General features: G+C 33.7%; 2 protein-coding genes across 9 annotated transcripts; one reads left to right on the top strand and one right to left on the bottom strand.

Annotated features, from left to right (window-relative positions):
- The first annotated feature begins 3,382 nt into the window (after positions 1 to 3,382).
- Positions 3,383 to 7,236, top strand: LOC110669729 (protein TIFY 6B). Of its 3 annotated transcripts, none has more exons than XM_021831491.2 (7): positions 3,383 to 3,722; positions 4,509 to 4,708; positions 4,951 to 5,243; positions 5,333 to 5,417; positions 5,517 to 5,853; positions 6,021 to 6,075; positions 6,810 to 7,236. In XM_021831491.2, exons 1-7 carry the CDS (start codon positions 3,635 to 3,637, stop codon positions 6,880 to 6,882), a joined length of 1,131 nt encoding a protein of 376 aa, XP_021687183.1. In that variant the 5' UTR covers positions 3,383 to 3,634; the 3' UTR covers positions 6,883 to 7,236. The 3 variants fall into 3 exon arrangements, with proteins under 3 accessions (XP_021687183.1, XP_021687182.1, XP_021687184.1); XM_021831490.2 differs by having other exon boundaries at positions 3,390 to 3,722; positions 6,018 to 6,075; XM_021831492.2 differs by having other exon boundaries at positions 3,407 to 3,722; positions 5,053 to 5,243; positions 6,018 to 6,075.
- An 11,143-nt stretch (positions 7,237 to 18,379) lies between these two features.
- LOC110669732 (mediator of RNA polymerase II transcription subunit 23) lies at positions 18,380 to 22,074 on the bottom strand. 6 transcript variants are annotated; one of them, XR_009144074.1, is made up of 4 exons: positions 21,722 to 22,072; positions 21,575 to 21,618; positions 19,126 to 19,545; positions 18,380 to 18,737 (listed from the first exon to the last, which is right to left on the bottom strand). XR_009144074.1 is itself a non-coding variant. In XM_058135909.1 (3 exons), the coding sequence occupies exons 1-3, from the start codon at positions 21,827 to 21,829 to the stop codon at positions 18,677 to 18,679; spliced, it is 645 nt and encodes a 214-aa protein (XP_057991892.1). In that variant the 5' UTR covers positions 21,830 to 22,074; the 3' UTR covers positions 18,380 to 18,676. The 6 variants fall into 6 exon arrangements, 2 of the variants coding, with proteins under 2 accessions (XP_057991892.1, XP_057991893.1); XR_002497766.2 differs by lacking the exon at positions 19,126 to 19,545; XM_058135909.1 differs by lacking the exon at positions 21,575 to 21,618 and having other exon boundaries at positions 19,070 to 19,545; positions 21,722 to 22,074.
- Between the last annotated feature and the right edge of the window lie 86 nt (positions 22,075 to 22,160).

A 22,160-nucleotide genomic window follows, 5' to 3' on the forward strand; every position in this document is an offset into this window, starting at 1 on the left:
GCATACAGGAGATTTCTCGTTGAGTTTTAACCTGCCTCTCTCATTCGCAGGTCATATAGTAATATCTGTTATGTTTTGTATAATTTTACTAAATCTAGAACTTCGCATGTGTTAGAAGTATTTTATTTGATTTTAGTTTGCAATATAATGCCATGTTGGATCTGTAAATCTATTAAATACATGTATGATTGGATTTGATAGGGAGCTGAGCTCCCATTTGATTTTATGACATGATGAGCATGTGGAGGATGAGCTGAGCTTCCCAAATTGATGTATATTGTGCTTATAGGTCGGGTGAGTAAAAAACTTCTCGTTGGGTGATACACGTTATGGCCAGACTTTGTTCGGTTGATTTATTGAAATTAGGCTAAACATAGGCCTTAGGATTAAGTTAAGAAATAGTTATGCTTATTACGGGTCTCGGGGGCTTTAGGATGGTCAGGTCCTAGTGCCAATTCGGCCCATAGGTTGGGTCGTGATAATTAATGATTATTTAAAAATTAAAAATTAATTTAATTTAATAAGCATATAATTATTAAAAACTTTAATATAAACTTAAATTATATTTAACTTAATTAATTAAAAATTATGTAATTAAAAAAATTTTATAGTATAAATTTGAAAATGAAAAATATAAAAAAATAAATGCTAAATTATATTGCTTAAAATACAATATAAAGATTTTTTGTCATACACGAGTAAAATGATTAAATTTAATTTAATTTTCATTTTTAATTTTATTTAATTCAATTTTAATTTGATTCTCCATATAAATGTCTATTTAAAATTATTTAGAGTTTTAAAATTAATTTTTTGAATAAAAATATTATTTTAGATGTCATAAAAAAATTGTTTAAAAATATTATTTTATTATTTAATATTTTTATAATTAAAATTTATTAAATTTAATTTTAAATTTTTTTAATATTCTGTTATTAACATATTTTAAAAAATAATTTCCTCAAACAACAATTACAAACACCAATACTAAATAAATACTACCTCTATCGTGACCCCCCACCCCTGTCGGTGTTGGGAACTTGGATGAAATCTTTCAAGCTTCCACAAGATAAGGTGAGGATATTTGAAATGTTGACACAACGGAAAGGATTATCTCACCATCAATCAAACCTCAACTTTTCTTTAACTTACGGTAATAAGTGATCTCACTAATTAAAATTATAAAATATATTTTTAAAAAAGTTTATATTAATAAAAAAATATTAAAAATGTAAAATTTTATGTTCGGAATCTCAATCTTGAAAAAAAAACAATGTATTTAACTTATTTTATTTCTTTATGCCCTTTAAAATATTCATATTGCAACGGTGGCCATTTAGCATGATTAAATAGAAGTAAAAAAAAAAAAAAAAACGACAAATAAATAAACTAAAAAATTAGGTCGCAAGCGTGGAGAATTAGGTGCACGTGCGGTAGGGCGACGTGGGCAAGCGTGCAAATATAAATAGCACGTGATAGTAAAACGGTAGTAACTGTAAAAAAAAAAAAAAGGGGGAATTTTACGGCTTCATTTTATTTCTCGTGTTTAAGCTAGCTGTCTAGCAGAAAAGTTTATTGGATTTGGATAAATAACGTCACACCCTGTCATTCAAACGAAATTACATCGGCGGTATCATATCATTTATTTTTATATCGCGATAAAATCAATGAACGCTCCCATTTTTCACGAAACAAATCATGTTTCGGACTCGGTCCCCGTTTTCACCTAAAGTTCATGTTTGGTCAAATAATAATTATAATGATATTATCTGTATATTAAGTTAATTTTAGTTTTTTAAGTTAATAATAACATGTGAATTTATTATGTTTTTTATTAATTAAAATTTGACTTTCATAACTGAATCATTAAAAAATAATTTAATTTTATCAACTTTTTAATATCAATTTGTATGTAGAAAAATTAATAAGTCAAAGCTTATGGGGATAAAATGGTGACCATCCTAATGTCTAAACACAACCACAACATAGTTTAATTTTAAAATTATATATTATGTAAATTATATAAAAATAACTCAGTTAATTTTATATATATTTTTTTATATAATTTTTCAACTCTAAATCATATTTAAAGATTTTATCATAAATTAGATCAACTCTAAGTCATATTTAAAGATTTTATAATAAATTATATCAACTCCAAACCTATCAAAATATCTTATTATCTTAAAAAAAAAAATTCTAATATAAAATCAAATGTGGGTGTGGTCCATGAATTTAATATGCACAATAAATGAATTAAAATGCATAGACTTAAGAAAAAGCTTTATTTTTCTTAGGGGAGTTGAAATTTAAATATAATTTTATCAAATAAATAATATACGTTCAGTTAGTGAGTAACTCATATTAAAAAATTAATAAATAAATATTTTTATTCTAATAAAAAAGTGAAAAAAAAAACTAGAAATCACAATCGTTAATCAAAATCTCAAATTTAAAGTATAAAAATTTATTTATTTAAGTAAAATCATCAAGAAAGAAAAAAGAAGATGACTTACAGATAAAAAGATACGCAATGTTATAACAGGATACACGAAATATAATAAGAGTTAAAAGAAAGTTAAATATATAATATTAAAAAAAATATTTTTTTAAAATATATTAATCAAAATTAAGGATAATTACCATTATAATATGAGCTAATTTCAATATAAAAGAATCTCTTAAAATGAATTTAAAGTCCATCTCGATTTAAATTTTAATTGTAATTTAGTCTGACTTTATCAAAATTAATAATTAAAATTTTTATCACAGTTTTTCTATTTTAAAAAAAAGAAAAGAATTCGTTTGGTTCAAAATTTATAATTAAATTTAATATATTTTAATTAAAAAAATTTAAACTAGTTAAATATTTTAAATTATATTTTCAATATTTAAACAATATAAATTTAATATTTACCAAATAGTACTTAAGATGAATAATATATAAATCTTAAGTTGTTAACTTTTGCCGTTGTCGATTTTTAAACCACACCGATCTCAAAACCATGGAAAAACAAACCCAATGTGAAATAATGGAAAATGGTTTTTTTTTTTTAAAAAAAAAATCACTTCTCAGCAATTTCTCGTGACAGCTTGCAATTCGTACATCACTTTATTAAAAAAAAAAGAAAAATATTAATTCACGAGGGAAACTGATCACGTGAGAAAATAACGTGTCAGTCCATGAATGGTAGAATAGTACACGTGGTACGTTATCATCGACCAGTGGCCACCAGACGCAAGTTGCTGTTGAGTGTGAAATGTAAATTAAATGCTCGCGCACGTGGTAGGTTACCGGACTAGCCGGTAACCAAACTGGATATACCGGTATCACATACCTGGTTTTTGATAAAAGCCTAATTTTTATTTTCTTTCTCAAAAATTAACGGTCAAGATCTTATAAATTCATCTTCTCAGGCCAAAATACACCCCTCTGTCTCTCTCTCTCTCTGCCTTTTGCTGTAGTTGGAAGCTTTTGTTTTGGTTTTTCTCTCTCTAGTTCCTCTCTATAAACTGAGGTTTGGGATAGGATTGGAGGGATTGATCTGTGAATTTATAGTTTTCGGACTAGTTTGGTGAGGTGGGTTTCAGTTAAATTTTGTGTTCTCGTTTTTTGAGAGGTAGGAGAGGTAAAATGGAGAGAGATTTTATGGGTCTGAACTCAAAGGAACCATTGGCTGTGGTCAAGGAAGAGGTTAATTGTGATGGGTACAAAGAGATAGGTTTGTGTTTCTTCTCTTGTGATTCCTTTTTATCTTCCATTAATTCTGTTATTTAATTCATGCAAGTTCTTTTTCAGTTGTTTCATATGGAAATTGTGTAAATTTGCTTTAGGATTTTTGTTTGGTTTGGAGTTCGAATTTTTCTCTCTGCAAGTACCTTGTCAATTTTGTGTGTAGAACAGGAAAAACTCTGATAATTGCATTGAACAAATGAAAGGGAAAAAGAAAAAGAGAGGAACTTTTTTACTAATTTTAAACAACTATCTTTTCTTCTTTGGTTTGAAATAGAAAGGTATTTGTTTAATTTGGAAGCGTTTGATGACCCAAATAAAGCCAATCTTGATTTGAGTTCTCTGCCCCTATTAATTGGGTTGCATGGGTCCCCTATTAATTGGGTTGCATGGGTTTAATCTCTAATACTTCAGATTTATTTGGATGACAGCATTTGAATAGCTGTATTCTCAGTAATATGCATGCATGCGTGTGTGGATGTATATAATTGATTCTTTACATCTTCAGCATCTGCTGTTATGATACGCTTAACAATTTTTGGACTACCTTCAAGAATATCGGTATTTTATTGTTTTATCTCTAGGTTTAGGGTTCCATCTAACTGTAAAGAGTCGTGCAATCTGAAATTTTAATTTATTTTCCTAATATATTGGGTTTTAATGTGATTATTGACCAAATTGTTAGTGCTAGAGAAATTAAGCTAACATGACGAGCTGATTTGTCTTTAAACTTAAAGCTATTAAGCTTGTTAACTGTTTTTGATGGATTCTGTAGGATTTAGTAAGAGTTCAGGGATACACTGGCCCTTCTCCAACAAGGTCTCTGCCCTTCCTCATTTGAATTCTTTCAAGGTTTCCCAAGAAGATAAGACCAAAAGGCTTGTATCTGATTCCTCATTGTCTCCTGGATTCTTGTCCATCTCAACTGCAGATGCATTTGATTCTAACCAAAAACAGTTTATGGCTGAAATCCAGGTATTATATCATTCGCCATAGAAATATAGTTGTTTAGGTTTCCTTTCTTTCAACAAATTTTATGTTAGCCCAAGTTGAAAAATCAAGAGGGATGAATTTTATTGTTTGCACTTACCATTCAAGGTTAACCTGATGATTATTACCATGACTGACGTTGTGGTAATTGTTTGGTAAAGATCATAGCCACTTTTTATAACTATCAACCGATGCTATTATTTCTCATTCTGGTTTTTACTATATAGAAATCATTCAATCACAATAGGCAAAGTGGGACTGATTTTACATTGACTGCTTATCCTGTGCAACATGATGTGCATTCTGTGCATCATCCTCGTGACATGAAGATGTTTCCAGTCTCCAACCATGCAAGTTCAATTTCCTTGAGCAACCCTTTCTTCAAGAATTATTATGCCCCCTCTGGTCAGAATGTTTCTGGTGCTACAGTGAAGCCTCAATTACTTGGAGGAATTCCTGTCACGACTCCACAAACAATTCTTCCTACTGTTGGCTCTGTCACTGGGATGATGGAATCATGGTAATCTATAACTTCGCTGAACATGAACATAAAACAAATATTGTTGAACATAAACATGAGTTCTAATTGAAACCTATTTCTACAAACAGTGCGATAGCCTCTGGGTCTCCTGCTCAACTGACTATCTTTTATGGTGGCACAGTGAATGTGTATGATGATATATCACCTGAGAAGGTTGTCTCTCTTTCTATTCCTGAAAAATACTTGTGCTTGTTACTTATTCTCCTATAGAGCTGTGGTGAGCTTAAAATCACTTTTGGGAATTTTATGCAGGTACAGGCTATCATGTTCTTGGCTGGGCAGGATTCTTCTATCTCCTCTAACATGGCACTGCCAAAAATTCAAGTCCATGCACCAAGCTCAAAACCAATAGCAACTGATGTCAATCCTGTGAACCACAATGTAACTACACCACCTTGCTCCCGGCTCTCGAGCCCTTTATCTGTTTCTTCACAAACAGGTGCTCAGTCGGGGAGTGGGTCTACTAGTACTGAAGAAATAATGGCAACTAAAACCACTGGAGTTGCAACCACTCCTGTTAGTAAACTGGACACTCCAAAACTTACAAGTGCAATGGGATCTGTTGCTGCAACAACCATGATGCCATCTGGTATGAACTTGTACTCTGGAAGACAGTTTTGCATCATATGTACTCTTTGAAAACTTTCCAGTTTTGAAGCTCATCCATTGAGCATCAAACACATTTTATTCAGATGTAGATTTTTTATTATTGTATTTGCCATGTAAAAATGATATCTCTAAATTCTTGTGCAGCAGTGCCCCAGGCTCGTAAGGCATCCTTGGCTCGGTTTTTGGAGAAGCGCAAGGAGAGGTAAGTTGTATAAATTCAAGCAAAAGAAGAAATATTTTTTCACAATTTGATTATGAATTGACTGATCCCTCACATCTAATGAAAAATTGTTGACCCATTATGGATGGTAAACAAGGTGATGATCTGTGGAAATGTATGCACTCTTTATCCTGTCACTTTGTCAGCAGTATATAACTCAACCTAGCTAAACCTTAATCCCAAACTAGTCGGGGTTAAATAATTTTGCTTGCCGTATCTTGACTTTTATTCAGTGAATGACTGAATATTATTTTGATCTGTTTGGGGCTTTTAGTTGGAAACACTTCTGCATTGGTAATTTTCAAAGTTGGTTTTTTTTGCTTGAGGTTCCGCCATTCTGGGGCACATGTGCCAGCCACATTCAGGTGATATTAATAGAGAATATGATGCAATAAATATTCCTTTATGTGGATGTAGCTTGTTTCTTGATCATGACCTAAGTCTGTTTAGGAGAGGACCTATTTGCAATTATTTTTCTAACTATAATACTTTAGTAGTGGTGGAAGTAAGATGTTTTGGCAGGGAGAACCTAGGTTTTGCATGAGAACATCCTGTAACTATACTTTTAAATGATGTATAAGTATATTACTAGAAAAACGTTCTACTGCCACTTATAATGTTAACATTTTCCAGAGCCTCATTTTTACTATGACAATGACTTCAATCAAGACTACCAAGACTCGTAATTGATTTGAGACCTTTGTTTGTGCATGTAGGGTGATGAGTGCAGCACCATACAACATGGGCAAGAAATCTCCTGAATCTGCTATGCAGAATCCAATAGAATGAATTCCTCTGCAGAGGCGACCTGTTCTCTCTCACCAAGGAAGGAGAGTAACCACAATAAATGAAACCAACTTAGAAGGGAATCGTTGTGATTGATGTAGTAAATTGAAGATGTAAGCACATTGATTTTGTTTTAAACTAGAACTGTAATCCTTTGTTTGATTTCAAAACTTTACGTATATATTTATATAGAGAGAGAGAGAGAGAGAGAGCTGGTGTAGGGTGTTTTCCTTTTTTCTTTTGTTCCCCATTCTGTTAATCCATTTGGATCCTTAGCTTCCAAGATGACATTGAGTACATTTTGTAGCTATATGTAACTTCTGTTACATTGTGGAAATAAAAACCAGATTTAGATCATGTCTAGTATCTCAATTCTGTTGTTATATATTCTTGTTTCCCTATATGCTGTTCGGAGACTGTTAGCATTATGGAACCCACTCCTGTGTGGCTTGCTTATGCAAAAGTTTACCATCAGGCTAATACCTAAAGATCAGTTGTCTTTTCCTAACAGCTTTGCCATCAGCAAGTATTTGAAGCTCCTAACTTTTATAGCCTTTTAGCCCTAACAATGGTGATTGGCTATAGAAGTCCATTTGTCAATTCTTTAATTTTCTTGAAATAAATTGTTTTTGAAGCTTTATCTGGTTGTAATTTGAGTGCCTTATCCTTCCACAGTACACACTTATTGTGGAGTAGATGTTCTTAAAGCATAATAGTGACAGGAACCCAGATACTCACATGCTTGTATAAAGCCTGGAGGACTCCAATATCAAATTCTGAGTTTATTTTACCCTGCTTGATGAGGACTTGCCCTTGGGTGTTTGATTTAATTTTGTTGAGCTAAATATTGAAAATAAATATGATGAAAAAGTAATCAAGAAATAAAAGAACTAATCAAACACCCAAGTTAGGAAGTTCTTGAAAATACAAAATTAAAGAAATTTTTTGAGGCAGTGTGGCAGACGAGAAAGTATCTTGAAGAGTCGTGGTTTCCATCCACAAAATTCACGTGCTACGGAAGGAGGAAAGGCGGATTGATCTTTTCTTTTCTTCATTGATGCTAAAATAATGAGTGGATGTCCTTTTTTGAACTGGAGTGGCTGTAATTAAACCTCAATTCTAGATTTTTTTTTTCTTTTTCATATCTTCCACCGATCTGCACTGCACATTTGAATACTTGTTAGCTTCGGCTTCATGTGATAATAAATTAAAAATAAATCCAAGAAAAGGGTTTTCCGAAAAATCACCGTCAGATTGGGCAGGTGGTGAACATCAGACACGTTTTCAACGACTATAATGTTGGGTTGGGGCCACACGACAGCCTTTGCAATATCTTTTTCTCCAAAATAAAACACCAACCAATCAAGAGAATAGCTTTTTAAATATGAATTGGCAGCGAGTGATGTATGCATTGGGTTGTCATATCATATCAGCTGCTGCTAATGTGTCGTTTTCTAAGCTTTAATAGATGGACAGTGTGACTAATTAGTCCTACTAGGGAGGGTTATTTCTTCTACCGTGTTTGCTTCTTGTGGCCAAGATTTTTCATGGACAAGAGAGAGTAGCCCCAACAAACAATAAGATGGATAAACTGATTTGAATTTAGAAGTTATAATTAAGGTTTTTATATTTGATTTGATCATTGAATTAACGAAGATAGAGAATTTAGCGTTCAATTAGTTTATTATGCAATAAATATTAAATATATGTTACATAATTAATACTTTTACAAATCAATAATATTGTCTTAAATTAAACCAAAACTTAGTGACTTGACGTATTTATATTTCAATTATTAAAATAAATCTAATAAATTTCAATATATAATTTGATTTTAAAAAATAAATTATAGTGCAATAAAATTAGAGAAAATTAATATTTTTTTTCACATTATAAGAGAAAATAAGATAAAAAGTAACTAAATTTAAATAATTATTCAAAGTAAATTAAGCCCACACATATACATAAAAAAAATAAATTGCATGAGTTTCAAGTCTTATTAAAAATTATAAATAAATTGACTTATATTAAAATAATTAGGCCTTTATCATATGAGACTGCAGACTTTGAATCATCTTGGCATTCACATTAGTTTGAGGCTTTCTTTTTTTTTAAATTCTCTTCTTTCACTCTCCTATTTCTTCTCCAATATATGGAAGAGTTCATATCAGTTTTCACTACATGCCAAAGAATAAGGCATATACAGTTTCTTCAAGGTGAAATGAGGAATTAAAAGTTCTAGCATTCATTTTTCACTTTTCTTTTTTTTTGGCCAAGAATAGAGATTTCATTGATAGAATTAGAACATTAATGAAAATAAAACTCGAAAAGTAGTATACATCAATCTGCTTATAAATCTATACTCTACTAAAATTGAAGAAGCAAAATATGCATAGGTAACAAAATCCAAGAGACCTCTCACAAAGATTTGGAGGGTATAAATACAGATTTTTTTTTTTAAATCTATCTTTGCATACGGAGATATTATGGACGGGTGACGGGGTGAGAATCGTATTGAAATCCGAGCACCGGACTAAAAGTTCTCTATCATCCATAAAACTGGTGATGTCAAAAAAGTTCATGGTTGCTTCAAAATCAACTTATCTACCGGATTGACCAAAGCAAAAGTCTTTAAAATTTTGTGTAAATAACTTTTCTCCTAAATTGTAAAATACCATCCAAAAGACAGAAACAAATCTCCATCAAAGAGAAGAAAAAAAACAAACTCATGAAAAAATCTATGGATATGGAAGAATTCCTTTATTAACTTGGAAAAATCTAAGAAACACAGTGACACCACTTGATCAGGCGCACGTGTTATGAGTCAATAAGGATAGTCGGATGGGCTCAATCTTAACTTGGTTACCTCCCTGTTGCTTGACCTAAGAGGATTTCTTTAGGGTGGTCGTTCTAAACACCCCCCCCTAAGGGGGTCAATCCATATTTATAGAACCAGGGAACCAATGTCCGCACGACACATGTAAAGCTCTAGTAAGTGGCCTATTTGAACTATTGATATTCGTTCCAATATCAAATCAGATACTTTTTTGACACTGACAACCTTGACAGGCTTGATCAATAATATTTAGTATATCTATCCGATCGATGTGTTTACCTATCCGACCCGTTTGTGATACAGGTGTGTCCAGTGTCTTGTTGATATTGTTGATTCTCCTTAAACAGGTCGGAAGGCCAGAGGCTTAGTGGTTGGGTTTCACCCGGCTTTCAGCTATATCTTTAGGGTTTAATTTTAGTCTTAGTGAATGTGATGGTTAAAAGGCACTCCTGTAGCATAATTGGTTACTAGGTTCTAGTAGACTTTTAGTCCAACCTTTTCGAGTTCTATGACCTTATTATCCCGCCTTAAACATGTTTTTAGGATTTTCGACCTCTTTGACTAAGAGTTGAGTGCTTCTACTCTCCTCTTTTCTATACCGGGTTCTTTTAACTCCTTATTTGTAATATACACGTGTCATTCTATTAGTGTTCATTCATATTTTAGTGTATCACATAGAAATAAGAGAGGAAAAGGGTTGCTGACAGCCAATCAAAGGCTGGCGGCAACCCTTGGAACCAAGGGAACAAGAAAAGGCTTCAAAGAAAGAAAAGAAAAGAAAAGAAAAAACTAGAGAGAAAAAAACCAGAAAGAAGTTTTCTGAACCCCATTTTTCTAAACCACATGTCAAAGTTAAACACCATCCTTCATTTTTGCAATGAGACATGATTATTTAATTTATTTATTCTAGAGTTGGAATATGGATTTGCATTTATTGTTAATAACGTCATGAGAATAATATTTGCTTTATGAAGAGAGAAAGAGAGAGATACAGAGACAAAGAAGGAGCATTCAAGGGGGATTCAACTTTTGGTGGAACTTGAACTGCTTACAATGACATGGAACCTTCAAAGGGAAAAGTTAATTAGTGCACTCAAGGACACACTAATTATACACTCTCTCAAATTTATATGGGATTCACCTATAAATGTGGAAGGAGGATCCCAAATTAATTGATCACAATTCCACCATAAGAAAATAACTAGTTACATGCATATTTATGGACAATGATAAATTCTTAAATTAAAAAATACTAATTAATTAGGAAATTAGATCCTTTATTTCCTAGATAGGACTATCTTAAACATGTTTATGTAATGCTCCAAAATAAATTTTAAAAGTTCAAAAATTCACAAGAAAAATCTTGAATTATAAAAAAAATATTAAAATTCTAAATTTGTTTTTCCTTGACCACATTAATGTTATTAAAGAAAAATAAACTAGAGTTGCATTCAGAATATCCCCCATCCCCCATTAAGCAATTAAATGGAAGGTGGAAAGCAATGAGCAGTGTTTTTTTTTTTTTTGTTATTATACAAATGGCTTCTACTGAGATCTGAATTCGAAATCTCGTAGCTTTAGAAACGGCTACAGTACCACTGAGCTAATGAGCAGTTCTTTTTACCTTACTGAAACGAGAGTCAGCATTGTCAAGTCGTGGGAGCAGTGGACCCATTATACGGAATGCTATCCTCAACTGATGTTATCGGCCTGAGATGTTTAATAATTACACGAATCCCTTCTAGCCATTCCTGTGGGAGGTTACTGAAGAAAGAATGTAGCAGGGCAACTATTTTCGTCGCAAGACAACATTTGCACAATGACCAGCGTCCATATCAGGCACAACTAATATACGAAAACCATGTAGTGAAGCACAGAACAAAATCGAACCATGATTATTCAGTCACTATAACCATACAAGGAAACAACTGGGCAGAGTGCAGTTCACCATCAAACTAGAAATATATCAAAAATCATCTCAAACCCGATGGCACACACAACATCTGTACTTTATGGCTGCACATTGCAAAAGAGTTCAGAAGTATATCATCCTTGGGGCTCTGTACCTTGTACATAAGATATAGTTTCAACAACACCTGCAACGGTGCATCTGCAAGTCTACTTCGGATGCAACCCAATTATATTAACAGACCTTCCTTCGGCTTGTTCTAAATGGGGCCACACAACCATGTGAAGAATTAGCCATGCTCATTTTATAAACATGTATTTCACAGTCATGTATTCACTCCCCATATAGAATATATACAGATTATGTTATATCTCAATCTATGCTCAATCACTCTATCAAAGAGTTTGATAGTTTGACTTATGAATTTGGTAACTCTGTTGTATGGTGCTTCTTCCCCTTTGTAGGGAATCCTCTTAATATATTCTTGAAAAGTCAACCTACTACTCCCATCTCTCCTAAGCACTTCCAAACTTCAATCACAATTCTTCTGGCCTACATGTTTTTCTTGTCTTCATAAACTCCTTTTCTCAAACAATTACCATGTATAATTGATATATTTTAAATTCACTGAGGTAGTGTTAAAGATCAGATCTGAATTAATCTCAGAAATAGAGATTAAAGTAGAATTATAGAAGATTGGGTGAGAAGAGAATAGAGATTGGATGAGAAGAGAATAGAAAAATATTGAAGAAGAGAGAAAAATATTTCTGTTATTGATTCTTGAATGAATGAATACAGGAAAAGACTTCCCTTTTATACAAGAGGTGTAACTGCTTGTACAACAGAGTAGTGTAACTGCCTCTAACAAACAACAGAAAAGTCAATTACTAAAGTATCTTTTAATCCAGTCCACCACTGATTTCAACATACCAGGCCAGTAAAAATGTCTGCTCAACCTCACAAAAGTAGCATTAATTCCAGAATGACCATCTAGATAAGAATTATAGTAAAGAACTAACAAATGCTCTCTCAAATTTCCATTGCTGCCCACATGCAACCTATCCTTATGGAATAGCAATCCATTTTTATAGGAATAACCAGGGTGGCCTTGCTCATCTATTGACAAATGAGAGATGAATTCAGCAGCTTTAACATCCCCTTCATAGCTATGAATCAATTGTGCCATCCAAGTAGGCTGCAATGAAGAGTGTAAAGCATAAAGTTGACCATCCACAGCAGGTTTCCTTGATAAGGCATCAGCAACTTTGTTTTCAACCCCCTTTCTATATATAATTTTATATTGCAGCCCCAATAATTTTGAAACACCCTTCAATTGCAAATTAGTGTGCAACCTTTGCTCCAATAAATGTTTGATACTCTCATGGTCAGTCTTAATAAAGAATGGCCCTTGCTCTAGGTAATGTCTCCATTTAGAGACAGCAAAGGTAATGGCTAGCAGCTCTCTCTCATAGACTGACAGTGCTTTAGTTCTTGGGCCAAAAGCCTTAGAGATAAAGGCTATAGGATGTCCATTCTGCTGTAAAACTGCCCCCATACCTGTCCCACTAGCATCAGTTTCAACAATGAAAGGTTTATTGAAATCTGGAAGTGCTAGAACTGGAGCTTGAGACATGGCTATTCTGAGATGATCAAATGCTCTTTGAGCTGTCTCACCCCACTGAAAAGCATCTTTCTTAAGCATGTCAGTGAGTGGTTTACTGATAATACCATAGTGTTGAACAAATTTTCTGTAATACCCAGTTAATCCCAAAAAACTCCTCAACTCTTTGACTGAAGTCGGTATTGGCCAAGACAAAACAGCTTTTAATCTTGGTAGGGTCTGTTGCTACCCCTTCCCTTGATATGATATGGCCTAAATAATCAATTTCAACCTTGCCAAATGAACATTTACTTAGTTTTGCAAACAATTGTTGCTGCTATAAAACTTGAAAGACTAATTTCAAATCGTGTAAATGTTGTTCCCAAGATGAGCTATAGATCAAAATATCATAAAAAAAAAAAACTAATATAAATTTCCTCAAATAAGGCTGAAAGATGTGGTTCATGAGTGCTTGAAATGTTGCAGGGGCATTTGTTAGCCCAAAGGGCATGACAGTAAATTCATAATGCCCATGATGTGTTCTAAAAGCTGTTTTGTGAATATCAGAAGGATTCATCCTAATCTGATGGTATCTAGCTTTTAAATCAATCTTAGAAAAAATTGAAGCACCATGAAGCTCATCTAGAAGATCATCTATAATAGGAATTGGGAACTTGTCTTTAATAGTAAGATCATTCAACTTCCTGTAGTCAATGCAAAATCTCCAAGAGCCATCTTTCTTCTTGACAAGTAGTACTGGAGAAGAATATGGACTGGTAATAGATTTAATGACCTCATTTTGTAACATTTCATCCACAAGTTTCTCTATTTCTGTCTTCTGAAAATGTGGGTACCTCCTATAAGGCCTGATATTGACAGGTAATGTTGAAGATACAAAGGGAATTGAATGGTTGTGACTTCTGAAAGGTTGCAGGCCTTTTGGATCCTCAAAAATCCCATGATACTCATCCAATAATGACTGCAATTCAACTGAATAAGGACTTGAGGGTGCTGCAGTACCTTGAAATGCAACAGAATTACTTGAGAATGCTGCAGTATTTGGAATTACTGAAGAATGTGACTCAGAAACTTGTATGCAAAACAAGGGAGTTTGAAAATCCTTCCCCTGCTTGTGTGAAAGCTGTTGACAACTCATACAATTTAGTAGCTTAGAGTGAGAACCCAAATCACCAATTCCCTGCAAAGTTATTGACTTCCCATCCTTCTTAAAACTGATTTTTGAATTCTGAAAATCAAACAGAATGGGATTACATGTTTTCATCCAGTCAACTCCCAAAATCATATCAAAACTTCCCATTTCCAACAACTTCAAGTCAAAATTGAAAGAGTATTGCTGAATCTTCCAGCTAAATGCAAGGCACACACTATTGCTTGCAATTTTTCTGCCATCTGCTACTGTAACAGATATTGCAGGGACTTTCACCAATGGGATCTTCAATTCACTTGCTACTTTGGCATCCAAAAAATTGTGAGTACTACCACTATCTACAAGAATCAGTAGCTCCCTATTTTGATGCCTTCCAATGACCCTTATAGTTTCAGCTCCTTGAATTCCCTCAATAGCATGGACAGACAGAGAGTAACTCTAGTCCTTGCAATTGAAAAACTTCTCCTTCTTTTTCAGACATTTGCAAGGACATTAATGTTTTTTGCTTGCATTGATGGCCATGGAAATATTTTTCTCCACATTTAAAGCAAGGTTTGGACTGTCTGATGGAGTTAGAAGCATTGGAGCTGGAAAAATTGGGTTTAATAGCTAGTTGGTTGACAGAAGATTGACTAGTGGTAGGTAAAGTTTTCTGTGCAGACTGATTTTGATTGGTGAAATTAGGCTGTTTCAGATGGAAATTTTGGTCTGCATTAGGTGGTTTAGGGGCATAAGGATATTGTTGAGAATTTTGAATAGTTCTATGAGTATTAGGTAATGAAGATAGAGAGTTATTAGGTCTATAATTGCTTTGGTAAGGTCTGGAATAGGCATTAGGTTTTCTGGTATTATTCAAAAGTTGCTCTTGCAATCTTGCAGTTTCAATAGCTTGCGAAAGAGTTGTTGGTTTGAACATTTTGACCATAAGTCGAATATCATCCCTCAATCCACTTACAAAGCTGGACAGAAAATAGGTTTCTCCTAAATGAGGCATTTCCCTTTCCAATCTAATTCTAATGTCTTCAAATTTGTCCTGATACTCCTCAAGAGTACTTTCTTGTCTCATTCTCATAAATTCTTCAATTATATCCCCCAATCCTTCATCTCCAAATCTACCACACAACTCCTTTTCAAAATCTTCCCAAGAATGTCCTCCATCCCCCATAATCCAGTTATGGTACCACGAATTAGCCCTATCCACCAAAAATAAACTTCCTATTTCCACCTTTTGATCCTTAGGAATATCATACACTTCAAAGTATTTAATACATTTCCTAAGCTAAACCCTAGGTTCTTTACCATCAAAAGTAATCAACTTAACTTTGGGCAAAAATCTAGACATACCTTCAACTTCAGTTGTAGATCCAGCACTATTAGCCCCTCTCTGACTTGTAGTAATGTTCTCCCTTGGCACAAGAAGTATTCCCCTTCCTCCAAGAGTAGCCATAGAAGTACCAGCCTCCTCATTGCCTCCATGCTGGTTTCCTTTGGCCTTCTCAGCCAAATTTGCACCAAACAAGGATCGAAACTCCTCCAGGATAATTTTCCTGGTATCAATTGCAGATTGCTTGATTTCCTCCCTCAATTCTATTGCAGATTGCTTGATTTCCCTACGCAATTCCTCCTTATTCTTCTTAAAATCCTCTTGTAAAACCCTAACTTGTTCCTCTAACTTTGAAACCCTAGATTCTTGAGTAACTGTTCCAGATCTAGTCATCTTGCAACACTCCAAATCTGAAATTGGCTGATTCCCTCACGCTACAAGCTCTGATACCAAATTGTTAAAGATTAGATCTGAATTAATCTCAGAAATAGAGATTAAAGCAGAATTATAGAAGATTGGGTGAGAAGAGAATAGAGATTGGATGAGAAGAGAATAGAAAAATATTGAAGAAGAGAGAAAAATATTGAAGATTATTGATTCTTGAATGAATGAATACAGGAAAAGACTTCCCTTTTATACAAGAGAAGTGTAACTGCTTGTACAACAGAGTAGTGTAACTGCCTCTAACAAACAACAGAAAAGTCAATTACTAAAATATCTTTTCCCTCCAAAAATCTCAGCTACCCAACTCTCACTACTTATTACTATTCTTCTTCCTCTTCCTATAATATCTAACAGGTAGCATGGTCTCCAAAGGTTTTTTGAGTAGCTACAGCTGAGAAATTTCAAGGCATATGTAAAACTATCCTACTCTACATCACAAGAATGCAATAACAGCAATTGTAATAGCAGCAGCAGCAGTAGAAAAAGACAATAAACAGAACTATGTAAAATAGCATACCATGGCTGTTGAGGTATTGTCCTGAGCAGCCCATGTTGATCCAACATAGAATAGCCAACAGCAGAATCTAGTTACCCGACTGATCTTTTACCATCAGTGAGCCACCGACTCTCTTTTATCATAGGTGATGCCTCCATATAAAGTTGCAAGTGAAAATCAGGAGGAAGCTGAGTATGAGTGATGTAGGACCAGGAGAAGAAGAGTATCAAGAGAAACAAATTCTCAAGAAAATAAAATGAAATTAGAGAAACACATTCTCAAATAGGGGGAGAAATGAATTCTCAAATAAACTCTATTTATTCTCAATAATAATCACAATCAAAACTGAAAAAATAGCCAAATTTTATAGGTATTTATAGACTAACAATCCTACTACTATTAGACTTAAATAACCCTAATCAAATACTAATTAGGAACCCTAGATAAAAACAAACTAGAAACATAATAATAATAATCCTAATAATAATAAAATTCCTAAACAATAAAACTCTATATTTCCTAATTCTACAACAAATAAAATTCCTAATTCTACTTCTCTTCCAATACTGCATTAAGTATGCTAATTTTGTGTTTTGATTTCTTCCTTGTAATTTTTTGGGGGACATTATTCTTCAAGTTGTAATTTTTATTTTTTCCTCCTGTGTCATTTTTTTTTCTTTTTAAAAAAAAAATAAAAAGGAATGCACGAAAACACATTGCACAAGCTGACACAAATACAATATGTATTATGATGAGAAGAACCTCAAAATCAATGTATTATGACTGCATAATCACGTGAAGTAGAAAGTAAAGGAAGTAAATGTGCTGGACATTAAAAGCAGTTTCCTAATTCTAATAACCAACAACAAATCCATTATAAAAATTTAAATTTAAATTTAAAAGTTCAATCTGCAAATATATTGGAGAGAAATTTACCATTGGTCACTGTTTTCCACCATTCATCTATTTGTTTTTCTTTTTGAAGCTGCTCATTATTTAAATACTCACTTGTTTATGTTTTCAATGACCAAATATTTTCACAAATGCTCATAAAATCAAGCAAGATGCCTTGAGGATTATTAGGATCTGAACTTCGATCTTCTCTATGAAATGATATAATCTTTCTGGTGGTCTCTACCCATCAGCAAAATTGCAATGTCCAAGTTTGCAAGTGACAAAGTTAAATCCCAAACACGAATCCCTTTATATATTGTAAAAAAAAATGTCCAACAAATGCCAACAATGATTGAGTAAAGCAGATATAAATGCCTTGGACAAGTAAGGAATGATTGAATGATGACAAATAAGTAGTGAAAGTGCAAAAGAAGATGCAATAATATATGACTACTGTAGAAAGGCATCAGAAATTTGCACTAAAAAACAACCTTTCTTAATTTACTTCTGCAGTTCTCCAGGAAAAGGAGAACATATGAGAGTCGGCTTAAAATATATTTGAAAATATCAGTAACTAAAACAGCTTCATCAAAGAAATCCTAAAGATAGTGGAAATTCCAAAATGACTGTTGAAAAATGGAGATGAGCAGGTTTATCAACTTGCACATATTATGCTACCCTGACAAACACATCCACTACACTTCTCACTAGTTACTCCTGCTCAGCATAACATAGCATTCTAAATTCCATTTATCAAAACCATATCTTCAATTATGAAATATTATAAAGTCCAAAAGAATAAAAGCCTAAGGTCCGGCAACATCACAAATATGCAATGTAATTCATTGATTGATAGTATCAGAAATTCAATGGAGAAAACATTATGAAAAGAGAGTCAAGAAACACATTATATATAGAGGACAGAGTACAAGTAAAAGGAAGATATTTTTGCCTGAATTTGTTAACTTCAATAATTCAACAATTCTATCAATGGTTGCCACATAAATCATGCTAGAAGTGAAAACAGCACCAAGAGTAGGTGCATGAGCATCATTCCTATAGCAAGGAGTCATGAGGAACACAAGCTTCTACTGATCAGGTGGTGGAGTAGTGCGAAGAGCATGTCTTATACAACGGAAAGCTCTTTCCCATTCCAAACTTCCTCTCTGAATAGAATTTGGAAGGTCCTACAAAATTATAAAAAAAAAAAAAAAAGAAAAAACACCATACATGACAAGCAAGAACATAAAATAGCTTCAGAAGCAGAATCCTAAGACATCAGAAAATGATAGTAATGAAATAAAATGAGTGCAGGATTTTATGCACAGTGGAAACTTGTTGGTGCAGATTTCTTCCGTGAGTGAAAGAAATAGACAAACACATATCAAACCCCAATATTCATGTGCAACAAGTTACCAAATCAATAATTCATCTTCGCTTAAAACACTTGCTGGAATTAACTACTACAAGTCAAATTGAAGAGCATAACATAGAAAAGCGTCAAGAATTATTGTTTTACCAGATTGAAGCATCACTTTTCCAGATTGTATACAAGTACTTAAAAATAATTATCACCTCTCCACGCAACGGTTCTCCAAGTACACTTGGATATGTGATCGGCGAATAGCGCAAGTTTGCTACTGCTTCAACTGAAATGTTAGGAGTTATTTGAGACAGAATCCGATGAATACCAAATGTGGGACAATGCAGGTGTTGTTCTAGCATTTGCATTTGTATATGCATGGCCATCATATCTTGCCTCCTATGGCTCTCCAAGATAAGTGTAAATAAAGCTTCATCATCTGGTATGGTCTCAATAAAAGGCAGCCCACTGCACAACAATTCATAGAAGGGCACTCTGCACTTATTCTCATCGACCAACAACCAAAAAACATCCAGACAACTGTGTAGCTGTTCAGTTAGAGCTTTGTCAGGTATAAATGATTTCACACAATCACATTCTTCAACTCCATGTTGTCTTTGATTACAATTAACCTGCCAGTACAACATATGGCGGAAAATCTCAGAATGAGTCACTGGCTTTAAATTAAACTCAAGACAAGACCAGTTAAAATAATCTAGCAACAATAGCTGGCATAGGCTGCTTGTGGCATTATCTCTTATAGATAAGTTAACCCTTGTAAATTGTTGCCCATTACCAGAGATATCATATCAAATGATTTAACAGGAGACATAGTTGCGCCAGATGATGGTTCAGTTGCCGATTGAGCGAGATAACCACTACCATGAATTGAAGATAAGGGGGATGTAGGGTTTGAAGATTGAAAATTGGATGAATTGGGGATTGAACTGGAAGGAGGAATCCTAGTCTGGTAAGTTCATAGATGACATTGGTTGACCAGCCTGACCAGCTGACATTTCGGAAGAGGATACAGAAAAAAGAAAGGATGGCAAGAAAGTATCGCAGTTAATATATCCTATGCTGCAGAAGCTCCATAAAGCAAAGAGAAGAAATTCTACCTTTGGGGCATGACTACCATTAGATCAAAGAATAGAAGGCGCCAAAGTCAGTTGATGGGAGCTTTAGTTTGTTAGAGCTGTTGTCCACGTGTATAGTTTGTTATCAAAGTAGTTATAGGTAGCTTAGTTTGTTAGCTCTCTCTCTCTCTTTATATATATATATATATATATATATATACATATATATATATATATATATGTACCGTGAGCTGAACAATGTAATTAGAGTTTTCCAATCAATGAATTCTGTGATACTGAACAACTAGAGATATAAGCACAGATTTTGTGACAGATTGCAGCCGATCTTGGTCCTGAGGTATATGCCATATTATCAATATACAAGCCTCATGGTTAACAAACATTGCATAATTAAACAGAATTAAATACTTAGCAAAAAGTTGGATTCAAACTTCTTTTAGAGCCCACCAGAAACTAACTCTAGTGCTCAAAATCTAAAAGGAATTGCTCATGTCGAGAGCTCTCTGTTAAAAGTGACTAATCGCTTTTGTGTCTTGTCCCTGAGGATTGGTACATTCAGGATAAATTTAACAACCATCAAACAAAAGCAACCAATAAAAGAATCATCTACACATTAAAAGAAAATTAATATGCAAAAAAGCCCTTTTTAAGCCCCTTGACAATTACTTTTAGAGTCAAATAAGTTCTTGTCAATTTAAATGATCCTTTTAAGTCCTTGACAATTACTCTTAGAGTCAAATAAGCCATTGTCAATTTAGATTATCCTTTTAAGTCTTTACAACTACTCTTAGAGTCAAATAAGTCATTGTCAATTTAATTAATCCATTTAAACCCCTATGAATAAAAAATTCACTTTTACAAGCCTACACTCAAGGTTGTGTATTCTCTGTTGAACATGAGTCTAATATGTCCAGTGCCACTGGGTCATTTAGCGCTTAAAGCTCCTCTTCTACATCCAGTAAAGGACATGCAAAAAAGCATTGAATTCAGCATTAGGCATGCTGGATAACAATAAGAGTGCACAATTTTCAATAATTTATCTTCTATAAATGGAATTAAGTCGCAAAGAGAGAGAGAAAAGTAAAGAGCTTAGCTCTTAGATTATGTAACAAAAATTAAAATTAACTAAATGTCTATCCATCATGCGTAAGTCACGTGATAGAAATTAGGCCTCTTTGATCCAAATTTTCATAGTTTTGACTTAAGAATAATTGTAATTGTTAGGAGCTTAAATGGATCAACTAAATTGACAAGGGTTTATTTGACTAAAATGGTAATTATTAGGGGCTTAAATGGATTCATTGTTTGACTTTAAAAGTAATTGCCAAGTCTTAAATAGATCAATTAAATTGACAAGTGTTTATTTAACTCTGTATAATGTCAAGGGCTTAAAAACTCTTTTTCCCAAAAATTTATAACAATTCACCAATAGTATGATTAAAAACAGCAACTTTTCAATATGTCAAGAATTTCATCAACAAAACCTATAGCTTCTATGTTGCCTCACTGTTACTAACTTTATTTTATACTTCCCGTAAGCAATGATATAAAGTTATAAACTCACGGTTGTTCACAGTTCCAATGATCAGCTTTTTGACGGCTGCATCTCTGCGAAAAAATTGAAATTCAATTCAATTGAACTAAACACGCATAAATGAAATGGACACATATATAAGCAGAAGAGGGAGAAACAAGTGAGAGGGAAATTTACTCCTAAATAGAAATTAAAGAGATCGATAATGGCAGCTCGTGCTGGGTGGAACTGGTAGTCGCGGGAAGCGGCTTTGGTTGCTGCTATTGATCTCTGCCTTTGATCCATGCTTTGGTTTTTTTCACTCTATCTGATTTGAGATTTCGAGAACAAATGGAGGATCCGACCTCTGGCCGGCTGGCCGCAATAGTACGCAGGAGCGAGCAAGAGTGAACGAAGAGCAATGAACAAGAATGCCGCAGTTGGAAGTCAAGACTCCAGGCTCGGGCCTCAGGGACGTGAATTCCCTGGGCCGGCGAGCTTAAATGGAATTTGGGTCGGGCCTCTTACCAAAAACGGTCACAAACATAATTCCATTTGGACAATTCCGTATGATCCAAACGGCGAGAAAAAACACATCAGCATTATCCCTCGTGGGGGCTACCCTATTCCACACCAA

Source organism: Hevea brasiliensis, chromosome 15 (assembly GCF_030052815.1).
Source record: "Hevea brasiliensis isolate MT/VB/25A 57/8 chromosome 15, ASM3005281v1, whole genome shotgun sequence".
In the NCBI taxonomy this organism is placed as follows: Eukaryota; Viridiplantae; Streptophyta; class Magnoliopsida; order Malpighiales; family Euphorbiaceae; genus Hevea; species Hevea brasiliensis.

What these genes read in the sequence shown, in the direction of transcription:
- LOC110669729 (XM_021831490.2), top strand. Translation starts at nt 3,635, where the DNA reads ATGGAGAGAGATTTTATGGGTCTGAACTCAAAGGAACCATTGGCTGTG. An exon ending in TGATGGGTACAAAGAGATAG is followed by an intron (nt 3,723 to 4,508) that starts GTTTGTGTTTCT and finishes TGGATTCTGTAG; the next exon opens with GATTTAGTAAGAGTTCAGGG. An exon ending in TTGGAGAAGCGCAAGGAGAG is followed by an intron (nt 6,076 to 6,809) that starts GTAAGTTGTATA and finishes TTGTGCATGTAG; the next exon opens with GGTGATGAGTGCAGCACCAT.
- LOC110669732 (XM_058135909.1), bottom strand. Translation starts at nt 21,829, where the DNA reads ATGGATCAAAGGCAGAGATCAATAGCAGCAACCAAAGCCGCTTCCCGC. An exon ending in TCTTTAATTTCTATTTAGGA is followed by an intron (nt 19,546 to 21,721) that starts GTAAATTTCCCT and finishes TTGTACTGGCAG; the next exon opens with GTTAATTGTAATCAAAGACA. An exon ending in AAAAGTGATGCTTCAATCTG is followed by an intron (nt 18,738 to 19,069) that starts GTAAAACAATAA and finishes ATAATTTTGTAG; the next exon opens with GACCTTCCAAATTCTATTCA.